Below are 23914 nucleotides of genomic sequence, written 5' to 3' on the forward strand. Positions count from 1 at the left end.
ATGCCAGTAGTTGTGATTATGCTATGCTATGTTCAGTTAGTTCCGGACTTCGGTCCGATGCAGTTTCCGGACTTCGGTCCGATGCAGAGGGCAAGGCCCTAGTTAGTTCTAGACTTTGGTCCGATTTAGTTTCCGGACTTCGGTCCGATGCAGAGGGAAAGGCCCTGGTTAGTTCCGGACTTCGGTCCGATGCAGTTTCCGGACTTCGGTCCGATGCAGAGGGCAAGGCCCTGGTTAGTTCCGGACTTCGGTCCGATGCAGTTTTCGGACATCGGTCCGATGCAGAGGGCAAGGCCCTGGTTAGTTCCGGACTTTGGTCTGATGCAGTTTCCGGACTTCGGTCCGATGCAGAGGGCAAGGCCCTGGTTAGTTCCGGACTTCGGTCCGATGTAGTTTCCGGACTTCGGTCCGATGCAGAGGGCAAGGCCCTGGTTAGTTCCGGACTTCGGTCCGATGCAGTTTCCGGACTTCGGTCTGATGCAGTGGGCAAGGCCCAGTAGATGCTTTATATGTTATTGTATGGTATGTGGTAGTTTGGGGAAGCTCACTAAGATTCGTGCTTATGGTTTTCAGTTTTGGTTTCAGGTACTCAGTTTTTTAAAAGAGGAGCTCGGGAGGATTGCAGTGCACACACCATTTGTTCAGCCTGGGATGTTTATACTCTGATATATTTGACAGTTGTTAAGATATTTTGAGATTCATTGGTTATGATTCTTATATGACGTTTGATGAATATGGTTTTATTACTAATTTAAAACGAAATTTTCAGATTGTATTTTTGGGATGTTACAAGTTGGTATCAGAGCCTTGGTTTGAGGGATTCGGGCGCACTCCCGAGTGTGTCTGAACTCAAACTAAGGAAGTGGTATAAAGTTTTCAAAACAAAAGAGTTTTAGAAAAGCAAAAAGAAACTTAAAAAGAAAAGAGGTTTAGAAAAGCAAAAAGAATTTTTAGAAAGAAAAGAACTTTGAAAAGAGAAAAAGGGTGTGGTGCATGCAATCAGCCGAGCTCAAGTAAGTACTCCCAAATTACCCATACAAGTTTATGTTATGATCATCAGTTTCAGTTTCAGTAGAACAGCATGCTAGAATAGGACTAAGGATCTAGGAGGATGCCTTATGTGCCTGTTATATGTGTTTCAGCTATATGAGAATTGCATGCTAGTATTGAGTAGACAGCAGTAGGATAGCCTGTTTAGGTTATGCCTGATAGTATGAGCTTAGCATTGTATGCTAGTACAGTTTCTTGTTATGAGGATAGAATTGCTTGAGTAGTCTCCTGTGTCTGAATGCTGCTTGCTTCGTGCTTTGTGGGACTCGGAGTGATGGGAATTAGCCATTAGGTGAATACGTCACGTCACATGTGAACAGGGTTGAATAATCTCAGAGTGCTAGATTTGGCCATATTGCGCAGCTCTTGTTTGAGTCTAACCGTTGTAGGAACGAGTCTTTTACTCGAAGGATTATCTGAGCCTCGCCACATGTGATGGTATTCAGGTAATGGCTAATTGGCATTACAAGGAGGCCTTCAGCAGCTGAGTACTGGATTGGGTGGAGTCATAGATTTCCCTAGGGCAAGCCTAGGATGAGAGTAGCAGAGATCAGTAGCAATAGAAGTGACTTGGTGGAGTCGAGGCAGTACTTGAGGAAAGTACGGATAGATGTGGAAGGTAGTATGGGCCCGTACTACTGAAAGCAGAGGATCCGTACTTGAACCAAGGAAAGCTGAGATGAGACCAGGAAACTGGTAGTAGTAGCGATCCCTCGAGATATATTAGTGTTTCTAACGTTTGTCATGATGTGTTTTCAGAATGGTGGTTTTACGCCCTAGACCAGCAGTCGGCAGTGCAGGTGCCGGAGAGGGATCAGGATCAGGCCCGGAGGCCGGGCAGTTGGACGAGCAGACTAGGGAGTTTCTCTCTTCAGAGATTACTCGCACTATACTTGAGCAAACTCCTGTGATCTTCGGTTCGATCAAGGAGGGTATTTTAGAGCTGATGGACGAGAGGTTGAGCACCTTCCGTGCTGAGGTGGAGGCTATGATGGGGTCGCGCACACTCACCTTCAGGGAGTTCCGGGCTTGTGGAGCTCCAGACTACCATGGGGCACGAGATCCCATTGCGAGTACTAGGTGGTTGGCGGATGTCGCCAATGCGTTCCGCACCAGCAGATGTCCCGAGGGGGACAAGGTCAGACTAGCATCCTGTCTCCTGAGGGATAGAGCACGAGACTGATAGAAAGAGGTCGGTAGTGAGTTGTGTGATGGTGCGGTTAATGCTAGGTCATGGGATGACTTTTAGACCAGATTTTGGGCAGAGTGTGCCCAGGAGATTGAGGCGCAGCAGTTGGCACAATGGTTGTTAGATCTCCACCAGACGACTGAGACCGTCGCAGAGATCACTGCCAAGTCTCGGGAAAGAGCTTATATGGTACCACAGTATGCAGCAGATGAGGAAATGAAGAAGGTAAGTTATCAGAACATAATGTAGAATGATAACAAGGAGATCATGAGTATCTCGGGGTGCAAAACCCTGAATGGTATGACTTCTAGAGCTGGGGAACGGGATATGGACTTAGAGCACATTGGTAAGAGGGAACCAGATCAGTTGCTTACATTGAAGGGTCTCGGGACAAGACCCTAGATTTAGGATTAGCTTTCGAAAGACCAGCAGGACCAGATTCGGTGCAGCACTTGCAAGAAACTGCACAAGGGAGCCTTTCGTTCCAAGGGTTTGAGTAAGTGTAACCCTGAGTTATCCTCGGTTTGTGTCTGAATTATATTTCAAGAGATGTCGTATGCCACTTGCATACCGAGAAGCATCAACGAATAGTGATAGAGCAATTCCCCAGATTACCGGATTGGGAAAGTACAACGTCATCTTGGTTTATCCCAAGACTTAGGAGCAGCACGAGAAGCACCTGAGAGAGGTGCTAGAGGCTTTGAGGAGGGAGAGAATTTTTGCAAGGTTCTCTAAATGTGGGTTCTGGTTGTGCGCGGTGCAATTCCTTGGGCACCCTGTCAACCAGAAGGGTGTACTAGTCGATCCGGCCAAGACAGAGGTCGTGATGCAGAGGGGAATTCCGAGGTCTCCAACTGAGATTCGGAGCTTCCTGGGTCTAGCGGGTTATTACCGGAGATTTATTCGGATTTTTAGAAGTTGTGTGGTCTTTTGGATTAGCTGGTGTTGAAACCCTAGCACGGATAAGCGTGAGTTCTAGCAGATTGGTCATGGGTGGTGAGAAGGATTGGGAATTCTTCCAATTCTGTGTGCTGTAAGGCATTAGCTGAATCAAAGTGGGGGAGAATCGCCCAAGGATTCAGAAGCGGGAGCAGTTTTGAGACTAGGATAAGTTTTGCATCCTTGTCTGAAAGGGAGACAGCCCATGTGGTTGTATGGTTCGAGGAGAGTGTGATATGGAAGTTCAGAAAAACTTGCCAATGATGAGATCGCATTCTCGGAATGTTTGCTAGCAAGCCTTAGGGAATCCGGTTGGGGATTCCAGTCAGGACATGAGTCAGTTGAGTGCGAGACAAGCGAGTGTTCGATCCAGTATAGATAGTGTTAGAGTGTTGTAAGTCTGCGGGTGTAGCCGTAGCATTCACTAGTAGCCAGATAGTGTTAGAGTGTTGTAAGTCTGCGGGTATAACCGTAGCATTCACTAGCAGTCAGATAGTGTTAGAGTGTTGTAAGTCTGCGGGTGTAGCCGTAGCATTCACTAGCAGTCAGATAGTGTTAGAGTGTTGTAAGTCTGCGGGTGTAGCCGTAGCATTCACTAGCAGTCAGATAGCGTTAGAGTGGTGTAAGTCTGCGGGTGTAGCCGTAGCGTTCACTAGCAGCCAGATAGTGTTTGAGTGTTGTAAGTCTGCGGGAGTAGCCGTAGCATTCACTAGCAGCAGATAGTGATAGAGTGTTGTAAGTCTACGGGTGTATCCGTAGCATTCACTAGGTTATTAGATAGAGTGAGTGCGTCGTTAGGACGCGGGAAGGACAGTAGTACCTACCAGTTCGGGTATAGCAGTGAGGATATGGAAATCCACAGATTGGATTTCGGAGTTTCCCAGACGGATTAGACTTGGTTAAGCCAGTGATAAGACTATAGAAGCGCCACTACAGAGAAGAGAGCAAAGAAGCAGTGGACTGCTTAAGGTCATTTATGACATAAGGCTACCAATGGTCATGTAGCAATCACTTTTAGCCTTGGGTTTGGTGACGTCAGGATTTGACGTATGGACTCGATCAGTTAGATCAGAAAGTTATTAGAGCCTCAGTGGCATGGTGACTAGTGGCAACTAGTTCTAGAGAAGGAATTTGTTCAGAAGTCGTGTGAGGCGACTAAGTGGGAGTCCTTTGGCTCTGCAACCGGGCCGGAACCCGGTACTTCAGATGATTGTCGAATCAGTTGAGACCAGGAAGGCCTAAGTAGATTTCGGAAGCAGCCATGTGGCAACATACTGCTTCAGACAGTTCAGTGTTCAGACAGTTCAGTGTTTCGGGCAGTTCAGTGTTCAGACAGTTCAGTGTGTCGGGCAGTTCAGTGTTCAGGTAGTTCAGTGTTTCAGACAGTTAATGTTTCAGGCAGTTCAGTGTTTCCAGGCAGATCAGTGATTCAGACAGTTTTGGGTCTCCAACAGTAATGGTATTTGAGGATCTAATGTATGATAAGCGTAACAGATTGCTGAGTAATGCTAAGTCACCCACCGCGGGGTTCATCTATAATGATTTAGTATGAGTGGTCTGTCAGGGATTCAGACCATCTCGAGACAACATATTTCAGACGTAGTAGATGTGGTCTTATCGCGAGGAATTCGTTCACCTGCGGATTTTAGGGCTTTACGAAGATTGGTCACGGCTACCCTAGGAAGGCTGGGGTGTGCCCAGGATAGTGACCATGTTACTAGAGTGGTTTGGTGGGTAAGGAATGGTAAGGAATGATTTCGAGGACGAAATCTAATTTAAGTGGGGGAGAGTTGTAACACCCCGTTTATTAAATAAACAAATAAATAAATTAACGAATGAATCGTAGCCCTAAATTCAATAATTGTATAGCCATGTGTTGGTCTTGGGAGCCAAAAGTTATTATTGGGATTATTCGCGGGTTAAAATATAAATTCGAGACTTATTTTATAAATATTTATGAAGTCAGGGGCTCCGTGGTAATTATTTGGATTTAATTTAAAAGGAAATGAGGTTGAAGGGCAGAATATGTCATAACTAAGATATTGGGGACTGTTTGGTAACTTTTTGTACCTAAGTTGTAATGGGTTTTTAAGGCTGGGGTTTAATGAGTAAATATGGGATTTATTTAGAAAAAGAATTGATGGGGGAGGGACCATAATGGGATTATGGCACATAAGTTTGAAATGGATATGGGATAAACCCGTCACTTCATTTCCTCCCGTGAGTTTGGAGACGTGAAACCCTAATCGCTATACTCCAGCCGCCACCACCTCCCCATTGTTCACTATTCCGATCAGATAGGGTCGCCGGCTGCCACGCTGTTGAGCACCGCCATCGCATGCTTTGCTGCCGGAGGCGTAGGGAGAAGCCAGAACTCGGAGCCAAACCTCGCGCGCTGCCGCCATCGGGGGTTAAGAAGACCGGCGAGCTCGTGTCGCTGCTGCATCTCTTCCGCCAGAACTCGGAGCCAAACCTCGTGCGCTGCCGCCATCGGGGGCTAAGAAGACCGGCGAGCTCGTGGTATGTGTGATTTATGAACAGGAACCACCACCACCATTGGAAATGGTGGCTGCCGCCGCTGCTGTTGCTATCGGACCTCCGTACGCCACCGTAAAGTGGGTGGTCGTGTGAATTCCCGAGCAAGAGACGTATTTTATGGTGTGTGTTTTGTCTAGCCAGAAGATCAAGAACAACCACCGCCGGCCACCACTAGGGTGGTTGTGTGTGTGTGTGTTTGTGTTAGTAGTGTGTGTGTGTGTGTTTGTGTTAGTAGTGTGTGTGTTTAGTTTTGGTTTAAGCATTGTAATTGTAATTATCAAAGAATAATGAAAAGAACCTTAACCACCACCGTAAGGTGGTGGCCGCCGCCGTGAACCGCCGTTGACCACCACTACCCGAGGTGGTAGTGGGTGGTGCCCCACAAGCAAAACCCTAATGGGCTTAGAGATTGATTTTGGGCCTATTGGGCCATGTTTGGGTGGAAAACCCTAATTGTGTGAGTATTTGGGCCTTGGACTTATTTGGACCCACTTTTGGGCCATTAAGATTGGATTGTGTATTAGGCCCAATTTCTCCATATCACTTATCTAGTAGAGTAAAGGACTTAATGGATTAAGTCCTTAATGGGTTAAGTAAGAAACACTTAACCCTAATCGTCATTTTATGTGAAACTCTAGTTTCACTTGGGCTTTGTGTTAGGCCATCCAAGAATAATCAAATGTACTAGAATAATTAGTTGGGCTTTAGGGTAAGGCCCATATGAAGGATTGGCCCCAATTTGGAAAATTGGGCCATAGATGGGCCATAGTTTGGGCTTAGATGGTTGTATGATATTGGGCCCTTAGAATGAGACATGTTGGACTGGACAGAACAATTGGGCCTTAAGGGAAGTCCATGTAGAGGTTTGGGCCCAATTTGGAAAGTTGGGCCATATGATTGGGCTTTGATCCCTAGTTGACTTTGGGCCTATGGATTGGGCCTTGGGCTTGGGTAAGCCAAGCTAGGGGTAATGTAGTAATTATCCAAAGTATGTATTTATAGTTATGTGTTAGAACCCAATTATTAATTGGGTGTTATTTTGGTGTTGATAGTTCGGGAATCTGTCATCCAGCAACTAGGGTTGAGTCTGCGGGACTTCAGCAGTATGAGATTGTGTCTATGGGACTTCAGCAGTGTGAGGTGAGTTTCCTTCCAGTAGGAACGGGTCTACGGCCACAATGCCGGCCCGTTTAGTTAGCAGTAGTTCCAGACTTCGGTCTGATGCAGTAGTTCAGTGTGCTTGATGTCTTTGTGATTCAAGCATGATTTTGTGTTATGTGTTCCGGACTTCGGTCCGATGCAGTATGCAGTATATGTATTTATGCCAGTAGTTGTGATTATGCTATGCTATGTTCAGTTAGTTCCGGACTTCGGTCCGATGCAGTTTCTGGACTTCGGTCCGATGCAGAGGGCAAGGCCCTGGTTAGTTCCGGACTTTGATCCGATTTAGTTTCCGGACTTCGGTCCGATGCAGAGGGCAAGGCCCTGGTTAGTTCCGGACTTCGGTCCGATGCAGAGGGCAAGGCCCTGGTTAGTTCCGGACTTCGGTCCGATGCAGTTTCCGGACTTCGGTCCGATGCAGAGGGCAATGCCCTGTTTAGTTCCGGACTTCGGTCCGATGCAGTTTCCGGACTTCGGTCCGATGCAGTTTCCGGACTTCGGTATGATGCAGTGGGCAAGGCCCAGTAGATGCTTTATATGTTATTGTATGGTATGTGGTAGTTTGGGGAAGCTCACTAAGCTTCGTGCTTATGGTTTTCAGTTTTGGTTTCAGGTACTCAGTTTTTAAAAGAGGAGCTCGGGAGGATTGCAGTGCACACACCATTTGTTCAGCCTGGGATGTTTATACTCTGATATATTTGACAGTTGTTAAGATATTTTGAGATTCATTGTTTATGATTCTTATATGACGTTTGATGAATATGGTTTTATTACTAATTTAAAACGAAATTTTCAGACTGTATTTTTGGGATGTTACATTTATTCTCCAAAATAGACAGACATATGCATATTGATACACAAGAAAATACAAACATACACAAACACTCAAGTACATACCTTCAACAGTGGAAAGTAAAATTAGCCACCATCACCACCGTCTTCCATTATTACCACCGGCTGCCATCACCGTCCGCCACCACCACCTTCAACTGGCTCCGTCTCCACCTAGATTACTTCTGCCACCTTCATCTCCACACAAACACTCTTTCCAAAAACGATCATATTACACATTTCAACATCTCAATGCATCTTCTTCAAAGAAACAACACATAACCATCAGCTTTGATCCTCCATCTTCGTTCACCATCAAACTCATTTTGAAAATCAAATAAAAACATCAAGAACACTTGGAAATATCAAACCCTAAACCGTCAGTTACCCTAATGATCGCTTCTGAGAACATTAAAGTCCCTTATCTTCGATCTCAAAATCAAACCATAAACCCTCTCTTACCCGATTAATTGCTTTTGAAACCCCTAGGGCTCTCTGTCAACAAGCAGGGTAATAATGGTCGGAGAACAAAAAACCCCTTGCCACAATCGAGATCCCCGAGGTGATTTGCGTTCAATCCTAAGGCCTTTGAGAATAATCGCAAAAGTATGCCTCCTAATTTCATCACTTGATTTGAGTACTCGATTTGAATGTCTCTGCAAACCTCCAACAATATCATAGGGATTCCATGATTCACCACCTAAAAATAACTAGGTTTGTCGAGCCTTCACAGATCATCTCCGCCATGGATGCTCTATGGGTCGATTGCAGCGGTTGAGGTTTTGTGGGATGTTTCTGGTGATTGGAAGAAAATGGGAGGGATTTGGCGGATTCCAGCATCTACGGGGCCTTTCACACCGGTTTTTGTTTGGTCGAAGGCTTTGAGCTTCTATGGTCGATCTAGCTTGAGACTACCGAAGTATTGGTGGCAGCCATTTTTATGAAGACGATCTTGTATATCTATTTATGTGTGTGTGAGAGAGAGAGAGAGAGAGGTTGTGGGGTTTATCTTATTTTCTATTTTTCTATAATTATTTAAATACTAAAACAAATAAAAAATGTAAAAAGAAATAATAAAGGCAAAATAGTCTTTTCAACTTTTTCAGGACAAAAAACCCAAAAAAAAACCTTGATTTTAGACATTCCTTACAAGTTTGAAACTTTTTGGACAATTTCCAAAGTTTTTTGAACATCACATGCCAATTTTGCAGTTTTGTAGGTGCATAAAAAAACCCTATATAAAAATATATATATATATAATACAAATGTATTTCACAAAACCTGTCACGGACAAGAAAAAACTGAAGATTACTGTCCATGGCAATTTCCGACGTACCTTAACGGATTCTGATGGTTAGATTTTTCCCGCCAGTTCCGACTCCAAAGAAACCCCATCACATGAATGAACCTCCTAATCAAATCTTTCTGCCAAAGCCGCCGATACTTACAATCCCTTTTTCTTTACAAGAAACTCCTCTCCATTTCAAAACCCGAAATCTCTACGTTCTCTTCAATTCTCAAATCATGTTCTTCTCTGTCATCTCTTGATTCCGGACTCGTGAATCATGGGTACTTGATCAAATGCGGGGTTTTAGATAGTTGTGTTGATGTTGGGAATGATCTACTGTGCATGTATTTGAAGCTTAGAGAATTTCGTGATGCTCATAAGGTGTTCGATGAAATGCCGATGAGAAGCAACAACGATGTGTTTGATCATATGATACATGATCTTGGAAGCAACCACGCGTATGATGATGTAGTGATTGCTTTTGAGAACATGGTCGAGTTTTCTATCTTCCCAAATGTACATTCTCTTTGTCACGTAATCAAAGCTTGTAGCAATTTAAACAGTGTCAAAAAAGGGAATTTTGTACACGATTTCATCAAACAAAATGGGTTCGAAAATCATCTCCTCATAATGAATTCCTTGATATCAATGTACGCCAAAATGGGGAGACTGGATCTTGCTCAAAACGTTTTCAACAATATGATTCATAAAGATATAGTCTCATGGAACTCATTGATTACAGGATACTCACAAAACCAAAACTCTCCCAAAGTCTTTGACCTTTTTAAATCCCTAAAACAAGCCAAAAATCCAATCCCAAATGTTGTCACATTCTTAGCTTTACTTTCAAGTGTCAGAGAAGTTACTATTGGAACAACTATTCACAGCCACTTGATCACTATTGGTTTATACTCCAATCTCCAATTAGGAACTGCTATTTTCAACATGTATGCAAAATGTGAAAGGCTTGATTATGCCCTAATCGTATTTGAACAAATAAACAAGACTTTAGTATCATGGAACACTTTAATTTCAGCCTACAAACAAAAAGGGTATGCACAAGAAGCTGTAGATATCTATGAACACATGTTAATGGAACCCGATATGAAACCAGATTCTTTCTCATTTGCTAATGTGCTTCCTGCTTATGCGAATCTTGGAAACCTTAAAAGAATCAAATCGATCCATTCAATGATTATCAAACAGGGTGTAAACATAGGTCAAGATGTTGTTTTATGTACTTCAATCTTGGATGCATATGGAAAGTGTTCAGATGTGAAAGCAGCCGAGTTTTTATTTTTATTCCATTGCATTCAGAAACCAAATACTGCATCATGGAATGCAATGATTTCTGTATATAATACGAACAACAAAATCAAGAACTCAATGGTTGTTTTTCAAGAAATGATTTGTAGTAAAGTGTTAATGGATTGTATAACAATGGTGACAATCTTTCAATCATGTGGACAAATGGGATTACTAAAAGAAGGTAATATGATCCATAAATTTAGTCTCATGAAAGGGTTTTGTTCGTATCTTATTGTTGGGAATGCTTTGATAGATATGTATATGAGATGTGGAAGCATAAAAAACGCTGAAATTTTCTTTGATTTGATGTCTTTAAGGAATATTGTGACATGGAATACTATGATTTATGGTTATATGAAAGGTGGATGTTTTTCCATGGGTGTTAGATTCTTTCATCATATGCAATTAGAGTATAAGCCGGATTCTGTAACGATTATTTCTTTACTTCAGGGTAACTCGGGTAGTTTTCTTGAGATGTTTCATGGTTATATATTGAAACTTGGGTTGGATTTTGAGACACAAATTATCAACATTTTGATTGATTCATATGCAAAGATTGGAAATGTAGAGAAGGCTCAAGAATTGTTTGAAAGAAATGATTTCAAACGAGATCAAACCTCATGGAACATAATGATTGCAGGTTTGACTTTTATTATTATTGTTATTGTTTTTTATTGTTAGGTCTAAATGTAAGAAATAACAACATTTTTTTAGAAGTATAATATCCTAGTAAGAAAAGAAAAAAAAAAAGTCAAATTACAATGCTATAATTAGATAGAGATTCCAAAGTATAATGTCCTCATAAGAATAAAAAATGAAAGTGGAATGTCATAATTGGGTAAATTTTTTAAATTACAATGTCTTGATAAGAAACAAAAAAAAAACTATAAGTACAATGTTGTAATCAAAAGAAATGAAAGTAGGATGTTGTAATACACAAATAAATGAAAGTATATTTCTATTTCTTACATTTAGCATTTTTTTCCCTCAATAGGACATTATACTTTGAAAAATCCACCCAACTATAGCAGTAAATATTTACGTTGCTATCATAAACTAGATTTTTTCAATATACAACGTTTTTTTTACAATGTTGCAATAGAAAGAAATGAAAAATGTCATTGTAACACAATAAACTTATTTCTATGACTCGATTTGGTCACTAAAGTAATTTTTTTTTGCACAATAGGTCATTAAACTTACAACTTACCTATCTATTAAGTCACTTTTGTTAGTTTTTACCAGATCTCCCGTTAACCAGTTATTCTAAATTACACGAATGGTCCGTATGGTTTCAAGTTCTTTCGTGTTTGGTCCAGATCGTCGGGAAATTTGTGTTTTTTTCATTTTACTCTTATTGTTATTCTTACTCCAACTTTTACTATTCAATGATTGCAGCATATGGAATGAATGGTCAAGGGATCGAATCTTGTAAACTTTTCACCAAAATGCACGAAAACGAATACAGACCGGATACAATTACATTCACCTCTCTCCTCTCAGCTTGCAGTCACTGCGGGCTAATTGAAGAGGGGTGTAAGTTTTTTGACCTAATGGTCACTAAATACAAGATTCAACCAAGCATGGAACATTTGACTTGCATTATAGACATGTTAGGACGCGCTAATAGTTTAAAGGAAGCGTATGATTTAATGAAAAATATGAATTATCAAAAACCCGTATTGGGAGCTCTCTTGAGTGCGTGTAGAACTAACATGAACATGGAGGTTGGGGAGCTTGTGGGGAGGAAATTGTTGGAAATGGAGTCGGATAGTTTTGAGTATCACTCATTGCTTTCGAATTTGTACTCGTTAAATGATAAATGGGATGAAGTAGTGGAAATTCGGAGGGTTTTTGGAAATGGGAAAGTGGTGAAGAAGTTGGGGTTGAGTAGTTTGAATAGTTGATGGAATTGTGAAATTGTAGAAGTTATTGTAAAAAGTTGATCGGATTCTTCGTATAGATTTTCGAATTTTTCAAAAACATATCGACTTGTTCTTCAAAACCAGCTTGACATGAAATATAGTAGCACGAGAAAGTAGAAAAGCAGAGTGTACTTTCATCATTTTATCAATTTAGTTGTTAATTTTTATCGATTTGAAAACTAAACAACTTTTTCCGATTTAATCACCGAAGTATTATTATATTAAGAGTAAAATACAAATTTGGTCCCTGTGCTTCACTCAAAAACTCAAGTTTAGTCCAAAATTTGAAATTGTTCCGATGACATCCTTAATTTTGCATTCCGTTGCATATATGGTCCTATACTTTACTCAAGATTGCAAGTTTGGTCCAAATTTTGAAGTCGTTTTATAGGGACCAGTATTTGCAACAAAATGCAAACTTAAGGATGACACTCGGACAATTATAAATAGTAGATTGAACTTGTGATTTTAGGTCAAATGCAAGGGCCTAATTTCTAATTTACTCTTATATTAATCATAAAATTTAGTCTCTGATTAAATCTCTCATAACCTAGTGACCTATAAAAATGTTTTTTTTTTTTTATAACCAAGAAATAGTTAAGTGATTAAATCAATAAAATATAGAATATATGCTATGAATTTATGTAATTTTCCCTTACTAGTTACTTAAGTTGTGGTCTTCTTTTCGAAAATTCACAAATTTCGAAATCAAAAAATAACCACATGCCATGTAGGACTAAGCAATATATTGATAAATTTCTTAAAAGAATACTAGAAATAATTTTCAAAATCGAGTAATGAAAACTTTGTAGTCTATATAAAACAGACAATAAGGTCAGTACTTTGGATAATTGGAATAAATGAATTGGACTTTATATGAAAAGATGATTGGTTTAATTGATAATTGTAATTAGTTGGACGGCTAATTAAATTAGAGAAGAATCTAAATAGTTGCTGTAAGCTACAAGATAAAAATATTCTATCTTAATTAATAAACTCAAATGAAAAAAATAAATTATACTTTATGAAACTTATGCTTGTTCCATCTTTATCTAATTCAAAACTATTCAAATTACTTTTTATGATCATTAATATCTAGACTTGTTTTGAATTTTTGTAAACCTTGAATTTGATTTAATTTTTGCATTTTTATCGACTCAGTTTTCACATGTAACTTGATGCATGTGAACCTGTTAACTAGATAATAACAAAATATTATGTCATTTAGTAATAAAATAAAATACAACTAGTGGGGATGCTGACGTGTTGTGGTGAGTTTATTAATCTTATATTTGTATGCAATTTCTATGATAATATGTTACATATAAATCATTTCTATAATTTCGTTATTACACATGGTCCCAAAATAGAATTTTGTCTTACACATGGACCGTTTTTATATTACACGTTGAGTGTAATTTTTTTATATATGGATCGTTTTTATAATTTTGTTATTATACATGAACAATTTCTATAATTTCGATATTACACGATGACTATTTTGTAATTTGCTATTATTTGTAATATTGATGGCTTTTTTATATGGTATTTTGCATAGGTCATGTCTTAAATTTCACTATGCAGGGCTAGAGATCATTTTTGTAATATTATTATTACATAGGGACTATTTATGAGTATTTCTTACAGGACCATTTATGTAAATTTTTAATTTCTTAACTTTTAAAATCTTTTAGGGACCATTTCTGTAAATCTTAGTTTTTTCCAAGGACCATTTTATAACTTAGTAATCAAGGTATTTTTGTAAATTTTCAAAAAGTGGTAGCCTCTTTCTTATTTTTTCTGTATTTACATATATTTATTATGAGAAACAATTTTTATTGCATTGATAAAGAGGTAAAACTGCGTAAATAAGCTTTTAATTTAACTAATGAATAGAAGAAGACCCAACAACAAATGACAACCGAAAGCGAACGAAGAAGACGCAACAAATGACAACTGAAAGCGAACCACTTCGTTCTTCTCTGAAAATCCAAAATGGATTCTTCCTTTTCCCTGGCCGGCCACCACCGCATAAATACATCACTTCCATCATCTCCACCACCCGCTTTTATTCTTACTCATCAGAAACATAACTTCTCTCACTCCAAATGCGTACTTCTTCTACTCTCTCAAGTAAACCTCGATTTGATTCTTCTTCTATCTTCCCCAGAATTCAGTCCCCGGATATTATCTTACCTGCCAGTGTAGCTGTCAATAGGATGAATTCGGGACAAAATAGGTTTCGTGGAGTTGGAGTTGTTCATTCGAGCAGTGAAGTGGTAGCCATTGATGATCGGGAAGTGGAGGGAGTTGGTGAGAAGAAGAGAGAAAAATCGAGGGTTTTAAAAGTCGGGTTAATTTGCGGAGGGCCATCTGCTGAGCGAGGGATTTCGCTTAATTCCGCGAGATCAGTGCTTGATCATATTCAGGTATGAATATTGGTAAACTAATTCAATCAGCTCAATTAGTGAATCTGTGTTTCTCATTTCAGAATTCAAATTACTTTCTATGATTTCCCGTAACTGCAACGATTGAAAATTTACTGCGTTCCTTGTCAACCTCCATATGCTTTTATGTTCATGAACTATCAGATTCTTACAGATAAATCTTGCCATGGAATCTTCCAACTCTTGTGTTTACACGAGGTTCATGCCATGGCTCAATATCTTAAGGAAACAGACAAAGTTTAATATCAGAAACCATTTGGAAATCAGTTGCTCTATTATCAAGGACACATCTTTTTATGATACATGAATATTCCCTTTTGACATTCAATCACCACAATACCTAGGAAGCATTTGAGACTTCCTAGACCTTTCTTCTAAAATTATTATTGAATGAATAACTTCAAATCTGTACTCTTCTAAATCAATGGGGTATGCATATCATATGCATAGAAGACTAATTTGATTCTCATGCTTCTTATTACAGAAAAAATATATAGGAATGATTATGTGCTCTCATATGAGAGTTATCCTTAGTTACTAGACAAGCTCTAAGATATGACCAATTTACATCCAACAATGTCTTTCATAATGAAAGGATCAACAAGACTCCAAAATCTCATTGCTGTGTATCACAAACATTTCCTATGCATTCTTTTCTCCTATTACCATTAGGATGAGCTAGAATCTTTGGTACTTTTGGAGGAATAAGATAACTACTCTTAGCTAATACAAAGGCATAATGACTCAAGAAAAGATGAGGGTAGATACATCCATAAAAATGGATTAACACATGTGATAAATAGGCTAACCAAAACACATGTTCTTAGATTTCTTTGAGCACACGATACGGAAAAAAGATACCAAAAAAAACTGACTAAAAAAGGAAGGGGTATAATTGGAAAGCTTTATGTAAAACCAAGGGGGTAAAATACTAAACATAATACATATTTTTTGTTATGTGTTTATAGTTGATTAAGTTTAATATATTGAAATGAGTAAGGGTATATAACAGAAACCGAAAAAGGAAGGGGTATAATTGGAAAGTTTTATGCAAAACCAAGGGGGTAAAATGAAACTTGAAATTGAATTTAAATGATGCATGAAGTTGGGTTTAAAAAAACTTGGACCACTCATGCCAGTTGACTTTGAACCTGGACTCTGCTATACTATTTATTAACATCAAATTTGGTGTTAAAGTTTCCTTTGTACAAATTAGTCCTTCAACTTTGAATTTATGCATTTTTAGTTTCTTATTTGTATAATAATATTCTGTATGTACTATTTGTATCTTGTGATGTTATATCATAAATTAAATTGACATTAATTCATTATGTATATTAAATATAATTTTTATGCATCAAACTTATTTAAACTTTTATACTTATACATATACATACATATTCAGATTTTGTGTGTTTTGTTTGTATCAGGGGGATGACCTTCATGTTAGCTGCTATTACATTGATCCCAATCTCAATGCATATGCAATATCATCTGCCCAGGTTTGACAGTTTATTTTACTTGTTTGACGAATAATAAAATGCCTAAAATGCCCTCCAATAACGACAACTTAATGGAATCTTGTGGACCAAAATGAATAGCTTCAATAAGTAGCAATGATTGCAATGTGTAAATACATAACTTTAGCTTTAATGTTGTATTTTATGCAACAAATTTACACTTTTCTTAACAATCTATGCAACTGACACGAATTATGGTCCTAAAATGAAATCTTGTTGCATAATTCGTATAAAAACAATTTTGTTGAATAAATTGGCAAAAAAGTGAAATGTTGTTGTATAAATATGCATTTTAACCCTTTGTAAAAGTACACTTTCTAACAAGTTCCTGTCATTAGTTTATTGCTTCATCATCATATAGAGTCACCTACATTCTTTTTAAGCTAAACAGAAAAATGAAATTGTTAATTCATTTATAACCCTTTTGTTCCCAATCTATTTTCTGTTTTGCAGGTTTATTCAAATACTCCTGCTGATTTTGACTTCAAACTTGAGAGGTAAATAAATTTCAGTGAGAATTTCAATTTCTCTATTTCAAATTTCATTCTTTAGGGTACACTGAAGTTTCATAACACAACAATAAAAATATAAATCATGAAGATATTTGATAAAGTTTCACAATATAATTCTAAGACTTCACATCAAACAACACATTACACAACTAACTTAGAGTTCAATGGAAACTAGAAATATCTTAAATAATTAATCAAGTAAGGAATTTACATATGTTACAAAAACAGGATTGTATTAACTATTAAAATAACTAACCTTAAAATTTCATTTTTTATTTTTTAAAAATTGCCAGCCTGGCACAAGGATTCGAGACTTTGACTGACTTTGCAGAACACCTGGCTGCTTATGTGGACATAGTTTTCCCTGTTATACATGGTCGATTTGGTGAAGATGGAGGCATTCAGGTTAAAAGTTAAAACCATTTTTGCTAAAAATTTTATCATATAAAAATTAGAAACATTTTTTTGTTGTTATAAACTTTTAATAATATTCATCATTGACTCTTCAGGAGCTTCTAGAAAAATCAAATGTTCCATTTATTGGCACAAGATCAAAAGAATGTCGAACTGCATTTGACAAGGTAATATTATTTTTCAAAAGTTTGAATGCAAGAAATAGCAATGTACTTTCATTTATTTTTTATTTTTTATTACTATTATACCATTTACTTTGAAAAAACTATCCAATTGTAGCATATTTTTTACTATTAAAGTATAATGTCAATGTCTAAATAATAGAAATAAATGAAAATTGAAAGCACAAATAATAGAAATAAATGAACTTTATATATTATGATGATTGGTGCTCATTTTTTTTTTGTTCCATTTTCATTTGCAGTATGATGCTTCCTTGGAGCTTAAGAGACAAGGATTCATAACAGTTCCCAATTTTGTACTTCAGGTATTTTTCCTTGAATTCAATAATCATTATTAGCTTTCTCATTTATGCTTTCTTAGTTTCCCTTTTTTCATTTCCTTTTCTCTCAAATGTTAAAGCTATTTATTAATCTTGATCCACAAAACTTCATCACTTTCTCTATATTTTTTGAATATCTTACACATTTGACCAATAGTCAAAAGTCAAAACACTTCCCATAAACTATATTTCAAGTCAAATGTTGCAATTTTAATGAGGTCACAATGATATATGTTTATAGCTTTATAACCTCAACACCATATGGAAGAAAAGAATCCAATGTTTTCACTTAAGATATTATGAAAAGTGAAAACATTTTTTTTTTTCAGGGAAATGAATTGGATGAATCTGGTTTATCAAGATGGTTTTCCAACAATCAACTAGATGCTAACTCAGGGAAAGTTGTGGTATATATTTATTATCCCTTCACTTTATTTTTTAATACAAGGAGGGCATTTATGTCTTTTTCACATACAAGAGATGAATATTTATTTACTCAGGTGAAACCAACAAGAGCAGGATCAAGTATTGGAGTTACAGTTGCATATGGTGTTAATGATTCCCTAACCAAAGTTAAAGAAATCATGTCTGAGGTTCTTTTCATCTTTTACACCATGGTTTCTCTTCCATTTCTCTTTAAGTTAAAAACTTATTCCTTAAGTTTTTATTTCTTCTACTTTTAAGGGGATTGATGATAAAGTTATAGTTGAAATTTTTCTTGGAGGAGGAAAAGAATTTACAGCAATTGTTCTTGATGTTGGTTCTGATTCTATCCAACAACCAGTTGTTTTTCTTCCAACTGAGGTAAATTTTTAGTTGTTATTCTCCATTTTGTGGGTCCCATTTTCATTTATAACATAATATCTAATCAGGTGGAACTTCAAACAAGCAACAATGGTGACATAAGTGAGAAAGATGCAATATTTAACTACAGGAGGAAGTATCTTCCCACTCAACAGGTAGTAATTCTTTTTAACTATATATCTTCTTGTTTCCACAAAAGGGTAAATTTAAATTTAAATTACACCAAATTATACTTTTTTTTTTCTTCAGGTTGTTTATCACACTCCACCTCGTTTTCCATTAGATGTAATTAACAAAATTCGAGAAGGAGCTTCTATTTTATTCAAAAAGCTTGGTTTAAGGGATTTTGCAAGAATTGATGGTTGGTTTTTACCTCCTTCTGCCATGTCAGCATCTGAAGCAAATGATTTTGGGAAAACAGAATCAGGAACTGTTATATTTACTGATATTAACTTGGTAGCAATTTTATTTATTCCTTTTTGTAACTAGTGTAACTTTTTGCTCTATTATATTAACATATCATTGTTTATTATATTTTTTTTAGATTAGTGGAATGGAGCAAACAAGTTTCCTATTTCAACAAGCTTCAAAGGTAACTATTTTTTGTTATTCAAAATTTTCTTTCACTATGCTTCTAATAACATAGAATTTTTGTTGTTTTCTAGGTTGGATTTTCACACTCCAATATCCTCAGAACAATCATCCATCATGCTTGTATTCAGTTCCCAAATCTTGCTTCATTTTGTAATAAATCATCATCAAGAACATCAAAGTCTTCAAAACATGAAGGTTTACAAAAGGTGTTTGTGATATTTGGTGGAGATACTTCTGAACGCCAGGTGTCACTTATGAGTGGGACTAATGTTTGGCTTAATCTTCAAGTATCTGGTGATGTGAGCTTTTTCTTCTTTACACCTTTTATTTCATGGTTTAAACTTTAAAACATAAACACTTGTGGGCCCCACATAATTTGTAATATAATTAAATCATTTTGGTTGGTTTTCACTTTTCAGCTTGAAGTAACTCCTTGTTTGCTTGCTCCTGGAAATGATGATTCATCAGAGGTGATTGATGTTGGCTCAAGGGCAGTTTGGTCATTACCGTAAGTGGAGTTGGATATTATATAACATATTTTTATGTCTTATAAAATACAAATCAATGCACTCTAAAGCTAATTCTTGCTATTAAAAAGGTAATTATGCAACAATGTTTCATGTTTTTAGAAATAAAATGGTTTTGTTTTTTATCCATATAGTTACTCTCTTGTTCTGAGACATACAACAGAAGAAGTTGTTGATGCATGCACAGAGGCACTTGATCCTACACGTGCTGAATTGACTTCCAAATTGAGAAAAAAAGTGATGGATGAAATAGAAAATGGTTTAAAGAAACATAATTGGTTCACAGGTTTTGATATATCAGATCAACAACCAATCAAATTCACACTAAATAAATGGATAAAGTTAGCCAAACAAGTTCAAGCAACTGTTTTCATTGCAGGTTTGCACATTTTTCATTTTTCACCTCCTGATTAATTCTTTTTGGATAATGCATAATATAACTATAAAGTTAACAAATATGTGGAAAGTTTTAGATAAATTGAGTCAAATATAAGTAATTTGTCATATACTTATAAATGGATAATTGGATCAAAATTTCAATGTACAATGTTCAAAGTAACTGAGTAGATTTTTCAAAGTACAATGTTTTTTTAATAAGAAAAAAAAGGGTTAATCTCATAAAAGACCTTATATTTTGTATTTTTTCTGGATTAAACCGAAAATCTATTTTTTGCCTGAAAAAGACTTTGTATTTTTTTTCATTTTTTCCGATCTGGCCCTTTTAGTCATTTTTCCAAATAAACTGTAAAATGTGAGGGTTTTTTTTCGAGAAAAACTAAAAAAGTTGAGGGGTTTTTTCGGAAAAATAGACAAAGTTGAGGGTTTTTTCGGAAAAATAAAAAGAATACAAGGTATTTTTTAGGAAAAGAATAAAGTTGAGGTTTAATCCTGAAAAAACACAAAATGTAAGGTCTTTTATGAGATTAACACTTCTCGAAAAAACCCTCACATTTTACAATTTTTTTTTTGGAAAAAAATAACTAAAAAGGGCCAGATCGGAAAAACTGAAAAAAAAATATAAGGTCTTTTTCAGGAAAAAAACAAATTTGAGGTTTAATCCGGAGAAAAACACAAAATATAACGTCTTTTATGAGATTAAAACTGAAAATATAATGTAATAGTAAAAAAAAAACCAAAATTAAGATGCTATAAATATAATAAACAAATAAACATAAGTACATTGCTATTTCCACATTTTGATTTTCATTCATGTGATGACATGGACAACAACAGTGCATGGAGGCATAGGTGAAGATGGAACACTTCAGTCATTGCTGGAAGCTGAAAAAGTACCTTATACAGGTGGCATTTAATATTTTTAACCAATATTAAAAAAAAAAAAAAAAAGAAAGTTACATTTTTAATTTTTTATTCAGTTGAATTCATTTATTTATACAGGTCCTGGATTTTCAGCTTCAAAGATATGTATGGACAAAGTTGCAACTTCTCTCTCAGTTAATCATGTATGTCACAAGTTCACAGACAAAATTGTAATTTTGTTTTTCTCTTGTATGTGAAAAAGACGTAAATACCCTCGTCCTCATTGTGAACAGCTTACTAGCTTTGGGGTTCTTACTATAAATAAAGATGTTAGGAGAAAAGAGGATCTTTTGAATTCATGTTGTTGTGATGTTTGGGGTGAAGTGACATCAAAGCTGAAATGTGAAACTTTGTGTATTAAACCAGCAAGAGATGGATGCTCCACTGGAGTTGCAAGAATCTGGTAAGTATAAAAATATAAATGCAAGAAACAGCAACGTACTTTTAGTTTTATTTATTTGTTTATTTTATTTTATAGCATCCTACTTTCATTTCTTTTTTAGGGTTAATATCATAAAAGACCTTATATATTGTTTTTTTTTTACTGAAAAAGTCCTTGTATTTTTTTATTTTTTTGGAAAAAAAAACCTTAACTTTTTTTTTTTTACGGAAAAGCCCACAAGTTTTTTCATAAAGAAGGGTTAATCTTATAAAAGACATTATATTTTGTGTTTTTTCCGGATTAAAAGTCAAACTTTATTTTTTTCTTGAAAAAGACCTTGTACTTTTTCATTTTTTCATTTTTCCGATCAGGCCCTTTTAGTCATATTTTTCCGAAAAGACTTGTAAACGTAAGGGTTTTTTTGGAAAAAAAAAATTAAAAAAGTTGAGGGTTTCTTTTTGGAAAAAAATGAAAAAGATAAAATTGAGGGGTTTTTTCAGTAAAGATCAAAAAATAGGTCTTTTTCAGAAAAGAAAAAATAAAAGTTGAGGTTCGATCTGGAAAAAGAATACAAAATATAAGGTCTTTTATGAGATTAACCCTAAAAAAACTGCTAATAGGGACAAATCGAAAAAAATGGAAAAATGTAAGGTCTTTTTTAGAAAATAAAATAAAAATGAGGTTTAATCCTGAAAAAAAAAACACAATATATAAGGTCTTTTATCTGATATTAACCTTTCTTTATTTACTACAGTATTTCCAAATACATTGCACTTTGAAAAAACTACATAGTTATACTACCATTTTACTTTCAAATTTATGTTATTAGGGCATCGTTTGTTGAAATATCTCCCCAATTACAGCAGTTAAAATTTACTATAATTGGGTATATTTGTCAAATTACAATAATAAACAATTTCTTTTCTTCTTTTTGAATACTCAGCTGTGCTAGTGACCTTGGTGTTTATGTAAAAGCATTAGAAGATTGTCTTCCTCGAATTCCTCCAAATAGTTTGAATAAGGTACATGTAAATATATATCATATAAGTTTCCAAAATTGAAATGATTTTAATTTATAAATGTTTGTTATTAACTTTCGATAGGCACATGGTGTGATTGAGATGCCAGTTCCTCCACCCGAGTTTTTAATCTTTGAACCTTTTATTGAAACCGATGAAATTACAATTATACCCAAATCAAAAAACAAAAACGAAGGGCTTTTATGGAAAGGAAAAAGTCGATGGGTTGAAATAACAGTTGGAGTAATTGGGAAACGAGGCTCCATGCGTTCTTTAATGCCTAGTGTCACTGTTAAAGAAAGTGGCGACATATTATCACTTGAAGAGAAATTTCAAGGTACTGAATGCAAAGGTCAAATATGTAATTTCACTTTTCATAAAGGGTAAAGCAAGAAATAGAATTTACTTTCGTCTCTTTTAATGTATCAAGCAATTAATTCCTTGCAGGTGGAACAGGGATTAATCTTACCCCACCCCCACTCTCAATAATGAGGTTACTTATATATATATATATATATATATATATTATATATAATTAATTTATTTATCTATTATTTATTTATTTATTTATTTTCTTGATTTATTTAATTACTCTTGAATTTAGCACCGAGGCATTGATGAAATGTAAAGAACGCATTGAGCTTATAGCCAACACCTTAGAGCTTGAAGGATTTTCTCGTATTGATGCATTTGTTAATGTTGATAACGGCGAGGTAAAATTACCTATTTACCCTTGGGCTTAGGTGGTTGTGATTTTAAGATCTAAATGCATGCAACTTATTGTTATGAGTGTAGGTTTTAGTTATTGAAGTGAATACTGTTCCCGGAATGACGCCTTCAACTGTCTTGATTCATCAGGTATTTATTATTATTTCCAATCCAAATCTCATGAAAATTTCACAAGATGTATTTTTGTGATTATTGAATTTTTGAAAGGGTGTTTTGGTAATTTTAACATTGTGAAATGTTGTAGGCGCTTGCAGAGGAGCCTCCGGTGTACCCTCATGTGTTTTTCCGTACACTATTGGATTTGGGTTCCGAAAGATTCATGTAAATGTAAATCTCAAGAGAATTCTTGCAAGTTGATACTTTGTTAAACACATTAAATATTTAATGTTTATGTTTTCTATATTTATTTATGTAATTTTCATAAACATGCTTCCACAATTCAGTAAAGGGATGATTCAACATGTTAATGTCATAAATGGGTGATGAACTATTTTTTTTTTCATAAAATATTATTAAAAAATAAAGGTGTATTGTGAACGCAAAGTTCCCAATTGCTTACCTTCTCATACTACTTTTTTGTTATTATTAGTATTATTTTTTAAAAAATGGTGTTTTGTGAAAAACAAAAGAGTTCATTACCCATTTTTGGCGTTAACCTTGTTTTTAAAGGTTGTTTATGATGATGAGAGTTTTTGTCTCACATTGTTTTATCTTTGGGTTAGACAAAAAAATTGTTAGTTTATCTTATTGACCATTATATTCTAAGGTTATTTTCAGTGTGGAGGGCATTATTGTCTTTATGCAAGAACATGTTTCTTTCCACTTGTTTCATCTAGTTGGATATGTGATAAAAAAAAATTAATTTTTGTCCTCTTGACATTAATCATATTCTATGCATGTCAAAAACAGTATGAA

The 23914-nt window shown here is 35.9% G+C and overlaps 2 protein-coding genes across 2 annotated transcripts; both read left to right on the forward strand.

The window, feature by feature from the left end:
• Positions 1–8999: 8999 nt before the first annotated feature.
• Positions 9000–12353, forward strand: LOC145129198 (putative pentatricopeptide repeat-containing protein At3g01580). Its single transcript, XM_079063918.1, has 2 exons — positions 9000–10944; positions 11703–12353. The coding sequence occupies exons 1-2, from the start codon at positions 9111–9113 to the stop codon at positions 12209–12211; spliced, it is 2343 nt and encodes a 780-aa protein (XP_078920044.1). The 5' UTR covers positions 9000–9110; the 3' UTR covers positions 12212–12353.
• Positions 12354–14135: 1782 nt separating this feature from the next.
• LOC145132538 (D-alanine-D-alanine ligase family) lies at positions 14136–23401 on the forward strand. Its single transcript, XM_079067351.1, has 24 exons — positions 14136–14658; positions 16107–16178; positions 16650–16693; positions 17002–17113; positions 17218–17289; positions 17547–17609; positions 17954–18031; positions 18125–18217; positions 18309–18428; positions 18497–18583; positions 18678–18884; positions 18973–19020; positions 19094–19321; positions 19442–19530; positions 19684–19928; positions 20783–20851; positions 20948–21012; positions 21103–21272; positions 22195–22273; positions 22355–22607; positions 22718–22763; positions 22875–22983; positions 23066–23128; positions 23244–23401. The coding sequence occupies exons 1-24, from the start codon at positions 14338–14340 to the stop codon at positions 23322–23324; spliced, it is 2814 nt and encodes a 937-aa protein (XP_078923477.1). The 5' UTR covers positions 14136–14337; the 3' UTR covers positions 23325–23401.
• The last annotated feature ends 513 nt before the right edge of the window (positions 23402–23914 follow it).

This window comes from Lactuca virosa, chromosome 8, assembly GCF_052849685.1.
Source record: "Lactuca virosa cultivar CGN04683 chromosome 8, Lactuca_virosa_CGN04683_v6, whole genome shotgun sequence".
Classification (NCBI taxonomy): Eukaryota; Viridiplantae; Streptophyta; class Magnoliopsida; order Asterales; family Asteraceae; genus Lactuca; species Lactuca virosa.